Source organism: Anarrhichthys ocellatus, unplaced genomic scaffold, assembly GCF_004355925.1.
Source record: "Anarrhichthys ocellatus isolate YVR2014 unplaced genomic scaffold, GSC_Weel_1.0 scaffold1783, whole genome shotgun sequence".
In the NCBI taxonomy this organism is placed as follows: Eukaryota; Metazoa; Chordata; class Actinopteri; order Perciformes; family Anarhichadidae; genus Anarrhichthys; species Anarrhichthys ocellatus.
This window is the reverse complement of record NW_022281757.1, coordinates 1-9,769: the sequence shown is the minus strand read 5'-3', so window position 1 is coordinate 9,769 and position 9,769 is coordinate 1. Positions and strand designations below refer to the sequence as shown.

Below are 9,769 nucleotides of genomic sequence, written 5' to 3'. Positions count from 1 at the left end.
AATTTAAGTCTCATGCACTTTTTAGAATGTGCCTGGGGCGATTCATTTGTTATCAGAATAGTGACATGTGTTTTTCTTTGTAACATTCAGTACTTTGAAATAAGTCCAAAAAAAACAAACATGCCACAATATGAGTAATGGTAATGTAAGATGTTACCCCTTTGTAGAAGATGTTCTTGAAGATATTTCGGCCCAGTTGGGAGGCGGAGGACAGAAGTGCAGAGTCAACCGATGACATCACAGAGGCAGCAAGTGCTCCCATACCAATCAGTGAGACGTAAAATGGGCAAAGATGCTGAAGGGCAATCGGCAAGATCATCCAGGCTTTGCCCTGTTCGTACGGGCTGGGAGAACCGTAGCTGGTCTCGTTCCAATCTGACAAAAATACAGTAAACACATCTAATTACAACAGACATATTAGTCACAGGGGTACATGGGTGGGATTTGGTGAGAGATGTTTGATTGTGTCGAATACATTGTTGTAGATTATGTTTCACATTGCTGCACAATTTCAACTTAGCAGACTCATTACTCATCACAGCTACTATAACACTGAAGACATTATTATTCCAAGATAGCAAAGACAATAGGAAGCTAATTAAATCTAGGTACTGGTAGATGCAGCTGCTGCCCCAATGACGAGTGACAGGATGGCAAGGATTGGGCATAATACTGCTGCAGCATAGCAGGTGATTTTGGCTTGAGCATCAGTGGCTGTGGACAGGACTCTCTGGTAGAAATTCTGGTAGCAGATCCCTCCAATGGCCTTTGAGAGGAATACAAACCATGTTGGGGAAACGTCATGTTTGTTCTACAATAAGTGCTTAACTCAAGTATTAAAAAACTGGTTGTCCATGAAACACTTAAGGTAATGTGGTTTATGTCATCACAGTGCAGTCTTTCTTGTCAATCTTGCATATTTACTACAGAACAGGTTTTAGTGGAATAGCCTTTTTAAAGATACATTGGGGCTGTTACAAGTGTTCATTACCATTAGCAATAAGTTATCCACCCAGCGACCTGCTTCTTCTGGCTTTAGCCTGCCGATCCATGACTCCTGGTGCAGTTTGGTTACTGCAGCAAGAGTGATGTTGGCAGAGGAGGGGTTTGCCAGTATGAAAGGCACGCAGAGCCACTGAAATAGGGAGCAAAATATAATTGAGTGCCAAATACAGCATATTAGTCCCGCACTAGCTGTACAGCATTAAAGTCAAAGCACGTGCTGCGTTCTACTGAAACACGCTCACAATGACGATGAGAACGGGCTGATGGTCAGCAGCTATAAAATCATGCGTTAAATGCTTTGAATTCACTTAAGAATGTAGTGTTTGTACCAAGCCAACGAGCATCAAGCCAAGCTGGACGACATCAGTGTAGGCCACAGAATACAGTCCTCCCATTAACGTGTAAAGGACTGCCACAGCAGCAGAGATGCCCACGGCCAGCGAGGAGGAGATATCTATGACCACGCTTATCGTCCCTCCTGTAACCATACAGACTGAGGTATGCACAACTTTCCAAAAACTCAAACTCAGATGCTTGTTTAAATACCATACTGACTCCAAACCCGACAGTTTTTTCTGTGTATATCTCAATGTATCTCATCTGTCATCTGCAGTGGTGCTGCATCATACTTATGGTAAAATGTCTCTCTGCAAGGACTTAGTTCATTAAGTTGTTGTTTCTGACTTACCCAGTGCGCCAAGAATACATGCTATCCACAAGATATCGCCAATGAGAGCGGGAATGAAAAGGACAGCAGCGACAGCGTTGCCGTATTTCTCCTGAAATGGGTCCATGAGGGTGACATAATTCTTCGACCGAATAGGTTTGACAAAGAAGAGTGCACCTGAAGTTACACAAACGGAAACATTTAAGTTAAGTTTTCGGTCTGACATATTAATCACCAGTAAAATGTCCTCCTCTTTAGTGGTTATGTGATAATGTCCTTCTGTTTTCATTAGTATGTTCAGTAGTTGTAATTGACCTCACTCACATATAACCAAATTTATGATGTAGGCAAGGGGTCCAGTGACCCACGCCAACCCCTTTGTTGGATCATAGACCACTTCAGCATTACCCAAGATATAGCCTCCTCCCACCCAAGTGGCTGCAAAACAACAGGACACATACAGGCAATATGAAAGAGATTTAATGAAACTAGGTCCACCAATTATAAATTGATGGAATTAAAGAGAACTTGAATTTTAAATGTTTCTTGTAAAAAAAGAAGTAACTTAAATGTAAATATCGATGCCATGTTTTAGCTGCTTTTCTCATAGATTCAAATTAAACATTTTAAACATTTGCTTTGAGTCCCCTGATTTCAAAATAAATGTCCCTGAATGGTTTGCTCTTACAAACGCATAAGGCCCCATTCAGTGACTATGAGAATCTATGATGTTATTGTCACCATCATTATTTTTACCTGTCATAGTACAGATGCTGACCCAGATGTTTAGGTTCCGCCCCCCAACCATAGTGACTTCACTGCGGTTCCCCGTGCACTTCTTCTCCTCACGTTTGGACTTCCTGGATGCCCAGATACCCATGCCCAGTATCATCATGTAAAACACTCCTATGGACACCAGTCCTGGCCAATTTACCGCCATCATGCGAGTCTGTGGGGAAAGGATACAAACAAAATAACATTTTACATATCCCTTTTCAGTGAATGCTGTACATTGGGTGTGCATTGCTTGCAGCTATATACGGTCATATGATTACATGTAAATTTCCCTTTGCAGCAAGTTAAGCAAACTTCACACTTTATCATGTTTTTTGGAGACCAACCAAATGTGAAAGCCACAGTATTATTACCGGGTCAGTTGGGACACCTTGTTCTGGGTTAAAACTATCATTTGAATTGAAGAAATTAAATTCTCAATTTGAACGCCTTATATTCACAATGTTACTTATTCACAGATTTCTTTGAGAAAGGGGAAAAAAATAATTCTGACTGACTCACTCAGCGATTTACCAGTGAATGTTATTCAACTAGAATAAGCCGTTGTCTTGTGCAAGTCTGTTTTTTGTTGTTTAAACAATACTGTCCCAACCGTCCCCAGCTATCTGTCCCAACCGTCCCAGGGATAGAAACACTATCAACTTTTTCGTATATGGACTAACTAAAAACAGTATGATGGAAGAAAAATAACAGACGAGCCAAAAATGTACTCACATGCTGTAGCCTTCAATTGTGAAAGAAATGTGAGGAATAAGAAGAACGTCTTCAGTTTGGGTGTGAATCTGCAAACAGTGAACCAGTTTGAGAGCATTGCATGCCCTTAAGACACAAGCTGTCTTTCCATTCAATTATCCAAACCACAACAACATTCATGCTCACATTCACACCTACGGGCAATTTCTAGTCTCCAAATAACTTAAACTGCATGTCTTTGGACTGTGGGTGGTGTGAGGTGACAGTTGTTGTGAAATATCAAATAATATTGTAACAGCTGTGTTACGTCCGAGGGGCAGATCTGAGACTCAAGTGCAGACACAGACACTGGAGACGAGGAGAAGTTGAAAAATAAGGTTCTTTACTTAAAAAGTCACAAACAAAAACTCAAAGCGACTCCAACAGGGAGCGGGCAAAAATCCAAACAGAATACAAAAAGATAAAGTCACAAAAAAGCAGGAGCAAACACTGGAGCACAGAGCAAACACGAGGGAGACACAAAACTGGAACTGACAGGGGAACGAACAAGGACGATCTGACAACCAGAACAGGGAAAGCAGGGGAGTATATATGTGTGTGGTGATGAGAAGATTGAAGGTAGCTGGGTGGACTGGGGAGGTGAGTAGGATGAGTGCAATCAGGGGAAACACACACACACACAGACAGAGACACAGGAACACAGGGGGCAAAGCCTAAACCGTGACAAGCTGTCAAAACTGAAATATGGAAAATTACTGGATCATGCTTGCACGCTCACTTTACATCCTAGGGCCATATATGGGCTTAGCATCAGGTAAAGGGAGAAGCTAATCTACACAAACAAAACTAATAAGCAGCCGCGGCAGGATGCACATCCTGTAGCAAGGGCTATATAAACTGCACTCACATATCGCTTAACAGCTCTTGACTTTTAGAGCTTAAGAGACTCTTCTCGCTATCAGAACCTCCTCTCAGGAGAACACATAGCAAGTACCCGACGGTAAAGCGTTGGAAACATCCTTAATCGGAAATAGCATTATACTAAACAGAGCATTATAGATTCCCTTAAACTGGAACCCTCCTATCCAAGGAACAGATAAGCTTCAGCATATAAACTTGTACCTACTTGATTGTGGAACTAAAGACACTTGCTTTACCACAGTATTGCAAGGAACTTAGAATTAGAGTTTTCCTCTCTTTCTTTCCTACTCCCCCTTCGTCATATCCAGGAGGGGCACCAGAGCTGTGTTGTCCGAGGTGAGTCGGTAATCTAATCTCGACTCGTGATTGGTCAAACTTACAAAATGTCGCTGAAGAAATCAAAAAGAAGATTGTTTACAGTGGGATAGATCCACGCACAGGTTCTGCCTAAGTGTCCTGGTAGTTCCAGACGTCTGCCTAAATCCCACAAAGTGAACCTACGTGAACCGGACCCCTGCAGTTCAGCATTAGCTGTTCTGAAAAACCTAACAATCCTCCTTGAAATCGTTGCCCAACATTGATAAACCAATAGACTAATGCAGTAAGGAATCTAGGGGGCGGGAGGCGATAGTTGCTATTGTGGGAGAGTACCTCTGGTGTCGAAATAGGGGCAAAGGTTTTGCTACAACCGGCCAGCCTCCCCGGAAGCCTGAGACACTGAGGGACAACAACCAATAGTCAATTGTTGAAGAGAGAAACCGCAACACAGTGCTAGCCACTACACCACCGTGCAGCCCACAAACTGTCTGTTTGGGACCCGTTTCTCTGATCAGGCCTCTCCTTGTTCGAGCTTGGGTGGAGTCTGGTCATCAGGGAGATTTAGCTCACCTGGTCTGGCTGCAAGACTTTATGAGATGGTGTCCACAAAAGTTTAGTTTGAGGTTCTTCTGTTGTCTTAAAGGTTGAGTTGTTAAACTGATTAAGTCAGTATGAGCACAAAGTTAACTGCAGAGGACATTGTTGAATAGTGTGTGTTTGCCACCCTAGTAAACAGAGTTCAGGTAATGGTCCATTGGTAATGCCATTCCAGGTCCTGTAAGCGGGGCCTTCTAAGACTGACAGAATGCGGATTTTGAAACTTCACTCAACAATACTGTCACGCACTTCCCCACAGTGTTGGAGGATTCCTGGCCTTCCTCAGCAGGCAGTTGGTTGACATGTGAGGGTCGTCAGCTGATTAAACTCACCTGCGCATGTAGGTTATAAATGTTTGCCCACATCGTCGCTCTGTTTCTCTTATTCCACATCCACCCTGCACTGCTTTTTTCTGGGTTGCACCTTCAGTTTTTTTTACCAAATTACTCGAGTTCTGAGTATGACTTTTGTGTGGACTCCCTCTGTCACATTTCACCGAACCAGTTTATAAGTGACAGCTTAACTGAAATGACACATAAACACTATCAGAATGTATACAACTCATACTGAATCATGGCTTTGTTTTCAACATTGCTCCCATGTTAGGTGTGTTAGTTCAGTGTCGACACAGTATAAGGTGACTATCGCAACAGTGATTAGAATTGGGTAACAATTATTTAAAAATGAGCATCTTACCCTTTGAAACAAAAATCCAGTGTATTGTAGCATCAATAACTATCTTTTCAACTGCTTGTAAAAAAAAAAGCTTAAGGCTGGTGGTATTTTATTTGTTGACAGCTCAACGCAGCCTTCACTCTCTAGGATACAGTATTTTTTGGTGTTTTAGTCAAACTGTGGAGGTTAAAGCAAGGGAAATCCCAGCTTTTGCTGCACAAATTGACCAATCTTTTTTAATGTCTGTTGTGAATCCCCCCAAGTTAATCAAAATTTAAAGCTAAATCACTGAAAGTCTCCTTTTAAAAATTGGTGCAATTGTTGAAAATATGCAACGTCAGGGTAGAGGGGCAACGCTGTGCCTTGCCTCAAAGGAAAATAAGACACATAACCAAAATATTATTTGATTTATTCATTTTCTATTTATCTATCAGTACCTTTAGTCAGTGAAATGATTTTAGACACAACTCACTCTCAAGTTGGAGCACCCACATGCATTGTGAAAAGTATTCAAGTAGAGCGGATAAGTGAGGCTGTTCTTTCAGTCTTCTTCTCCTCCACATCCGTTTGGACCGGTGCCATGTAAGTCATGTGTGTGTCTGTTTCAGCGTCACTTATTCTTCTTAGCAGCCCCTTCTCAGACAACCACGAAGCAAAGCATGATACTACTAAAATAGTCGCCATGGTGGCGAACATGATGGCAGTGCGAAAAGGGAGCAGGCGGTATCGGTGACCATCCACCATCTTGTCCCACGGCAGGGGCAGGATGTCAGGAAGGCCTATCCCTGGTTCTCCCACCAGAGCTCTGAGCAGTAGTGCCAACACAAAGCCAGCACAGGCGCCGTAGTGGTTCACCCTCCGAGATAAGTAAATGTTGGATGCATGATTATATGTGGAATGCTTCCTCTCTCATGTCATTTCTACAATCTTGCTTCAATTCACCCTCTCACCATCTGCAGCGCCAATTTTCCCCACCTACCAGTAAAAAAAACAGCAAAGTGCTCAGTGCAGAATTTGACACGCAGCAAATCGTCTTGCTGCTGGCGGTCCCATTGTAAAGAATAAAAAATGTAAAAAGCCTCCGGTGGCTTAAGGTAACTATTTCACATAATTTAAGTCTCATGCACTTTTTAGAATGTGCCTGGGGCGATTCATTTGTTATCAGAATAGTGACATGTGTTTTTCTTTGTAACATTCAGTACTTTGAAATAAGTCCAAAAAAACAAACATGCCACAATATGAGTAATGGTAATGTAAGATGTTACCCCTTTGTAGAAGATGTTCTTGAAGATATTTCGGCCCAGTTGGGAGGCGGAGGACAGAAGTGCAGAGTCAACCGATGACATCACAGAGGCAGCAAGTGCTCCCATACCAATCAGTGAGACGTAAAATGGGCAAAGATGCTGAAGGGCAATCGGCAAGATCATCCAGGCTTTGCCCTGTTCGTACGGGCTGGGAGAACCGTAGCTGGTCTCGTTCCAATCTGACAAAAATACAGTAAACACATCTAATTACAACAGACATATTAGTCACAGGGGTACATGGGTGGGATTTGGTGAGAGATGTTTGATTGTGTCGAATACATTGTTGTAGATTATGTTTCACATTGCTGCACAATTTCAACTTAGCAGACTCATTACTCATCACAGCTACTATAACACTGAAGACATTATTATTCCAAGATAGCAAAGACAATAGGAAGCTAATTAAATCTAGGTACTGGTAGATGCAGCTGCTGCCCCAATGACGAGTGACAGGATGGCAAGGATTGGGCATAATACTGCTGCAGCATAGCAGGTGATTTTGGCTTGAGCATCAGTGGCTGTGGACAGGACTCTCTGGTAGAAATTCTGGTAGCAGATCCCTCCAATGGCCTTTGAGAGGAATACAAACCATGTTGGGGAAACGTCATGTTTGTTCTACAATAAGTGCTTAACTCAAGTATTAAAAAACTGGTTGTCCATGAAACACTTAAGGTAATGTGGTTTATGTCATCACAGTGCAGTCTTTCTTGTCAATCTTGCATATTTACTACAGAACAGGTTTTAGTGGAATAGCCTTTTTAAAGATACATTGGGGCTGTTACAAGTGTTCATTACCATTAGCAATAAGTTATCCACCCAGCGACCTGCTTCTTCTGGCTTTAGCCTGCCGATCCATGACTCCTGGTGCAGTTTGGTTACTGCAGCAAGAGTGATGTTGGCAGAGGAGGGGTTTGCCAGTATGAAAGGCACGCAGAGCCACTGAAATAGGGAGCAAAATATAATTGAGTGCCAAATACAGCATATTAGTCCCGCACTAGCTGTACAGCATTAAAGTCAAAGCACGTGCTGCGTTCTACTGAAACACGCTCACAATGACGATGAGAACGGGCTGATGGTCAGCAGCTATAAAATCATGCGTTAAATGCTTTGAATTCACTTAAGAATGTAGTGTTTGTACCAAGCCAACGAGCATCAAGCCAAGCTGGACGACATCAGTGTAGGCCACAGAATACAGTCCTCCCATTAACGTGTAAAGGACTGCCACAGCAGCAGAGATGCCCACGGCCAGCGAGGAGGAGATATCTATGACCACGCTTATCGTCCCTCCTGTAACCATACAGACTGAGGTATGCACAACTTTCCAAAAACTCAAACTCAGATGCTTGTTTAAATACCATACTGACTCCAAACCCGACAGTTTTTTCTGTGTATATCTCAATGTATCTCATCTGTCATCTGCAGTGGTGCTGCATCATACTTATGGTAAAATGTCTCTCTGCAAGGACTTAGTTCATTAAGTTGTTGTTTCTGACTTACCCAGTGCGCCAAGAATACATGCTATCCACAAGATATCGCCAATGAGAGCGGGAATGAAAAGGACAGCAGCGACAGCGTTGCCGTATTTCTCCTGAAATGGGTCCATGAGGGTGACATAATTCTTCGACCGAATAGGTTTGACAAAGAAGAGTGCACCTGAAGTTACACAAACGGAAACATTTAAGTTAAGTTTTCGGTCTGACATATTAATCACCAGTAAAATGTCCTCCTCTTTAGTGGTTATGTGATAATGTCCTTCTGTTTTCATTAGTAATTATAAATGGAATTATAAATAAATTGATGGAATTAAATAGATTCAAATTAAACATTTTAAACATTTGCTTTGAGTCCTCTGATTTCAAAATAAATGTCCCTGAATGGTTTGCTCTTACAAACGCATAAGGCCCCATTCAGTGACTATGAGAATCTATGATGTTATTGTCACCATCATTATTTTTACCTGTCATAGTACAGATGCTGACCTAGATGTTTAGGTTCCGCCCCCCAACCATAGTGACTTCACTGCGGTTCCCCGTGCACTTCTTCTCCTCACGTTTGGACTTCCTGGATGCCCAGATACCCATGCCCAGTATCATCATGTAAAACACTCCTATGGACACCAGTCCTGGCCAATTTACCGCCATCCTGCAAGTCTGTGGGGAAAGGATACAAACAAAATAACATTTTACATATCCCTTTTCAGTGAATGCTGTACATTGGGTGTGCATTGCTTGCAGCTATATACGGTCATATGGTTACATGTAAATTTCCCTTTGCAGCAAGTTAAGCAAACTTCACACTTTATCATGTTTTTTGGAGACCAACCCAAATGTGAAAGCCACAGTATTATTACCGGGTCAGTTGGGACACCTTGTTCTGGGTTAAAACTATCATTTAAATTGAAGAAATTAAATTCCCAATTTGAACGCAATTCAGCTATACAGTTATAACTCGATCAACTTTTTTGTATATGGAATAACTAAGAACAGTATGATGGAAGAAAAATAACAGAAGAGCCAAAAGTGTATTCACATGCTGTAGCCTTCAATTGCGAAAGAAATGTGAGGAATAAGAAGAACGTCTTCAGTTTGGGTGTGAATCTGCAAACAGTGAACCAGTTTGAGAGCATTGCATGCCCTTAAGACACAAGCTGTCTTTCCATTCAATTATCCAAACCGCTTATCTTATTCAGGGTCGTGGGGCGCTGGAGCCGATCCCAGCTGACATTGGGCGAAGGTCGCCAGTTTATCGCAGGGCACATACAGAGACAGACAAACATTCACCCTCACATTCACAC

At 42.2% G+C, this 9,769-nt stretch overlaps 2 protein-coding genes across 5 annotated transcripts; both read right to left on the bottom strand.

Moving 5' to 3' along the window:
• Positions 1-18: 18 nt before the first annotated feature.
• Positions 19-3,511, bottom strand: LOC116377868 (high-affinity choline transporter 1-like). 3 transcript variants are annotated; one of them, XM_031839621.1, is made up of 8 exons: positions 3,182-3,511; positions 2,429-2,621; positions 1,997-2,110; positions 1,694-1,849; positions 1,335-1,483; positions 992-1,135; positions 613-766; positions 19-375 (listed from the first exon to the last, which is right to left on the bottom strand). In XM_031839621.1, exons 2-8 carry the CDS (start codon positions 2,613-2,615, stop codon positions 53-55), a joined length of 1,227 nt encoding a protein of 408 aa, XP_031695481.1. In that variant the 5' UTR covers positions 2,616-2,621; positions 3,182-3,511; the 3' UTR covers positions 19-52. The 3 variants fall into 3 exon arrangements, with proteins under 3 accessions (XP_031695481.1, XP_031695480.1, XP_031695482.1); XM_031839620.1 differs by lacking the exon at positions 3,182-3,511 and having other exon boundaries at positions 2,429-2,712; XM_031839622.1 differs by lacking the exons at positions 1,997-2,110; positions 3,182-3,511 and having other exon boundaries at positions 2,429-2,712.
• Positions 3,512-5,366: 1,855 nt separating this feature from the next.
• LOC116377869 (high-affinity choline transporter 1-like) lies at positions 5,367-8,923 on the bottom strand. 2 transcript variants are annotated; one of them, XM_031839624.1, is made up of 6 exons: positions 8,473-8,923; positions 8,114-8,262; positions 7,771-7,914; positions 7,392-7,545; positions 6,937-7,154; positions 5,367-6,646 (listed from the first exon to the last, which is right to left on the bottom strand). In XM_031839624.1, exons 1-6 carry the CDS (start codon positions 8,738-8,740, stop codon positions 6,605-6,607), a joined length of 975 nt encoding a protein of 324 aa, XP_031695484.1. In that variant the 5' UTR covers positions 8,741-8,923; the 3' UTR covers positions 5,367-6,604. The 2 variants fall into 2 exon arrangements, with proteins under 2 accessions (XP_031695484.1, XP_031695483.1); XM_031839623.1 differs by having other exon boundaries at positions 5,367-7,154.
• Between the last annotated feature and the right edge of the window lie 846 nt (positions 8,924-9,769).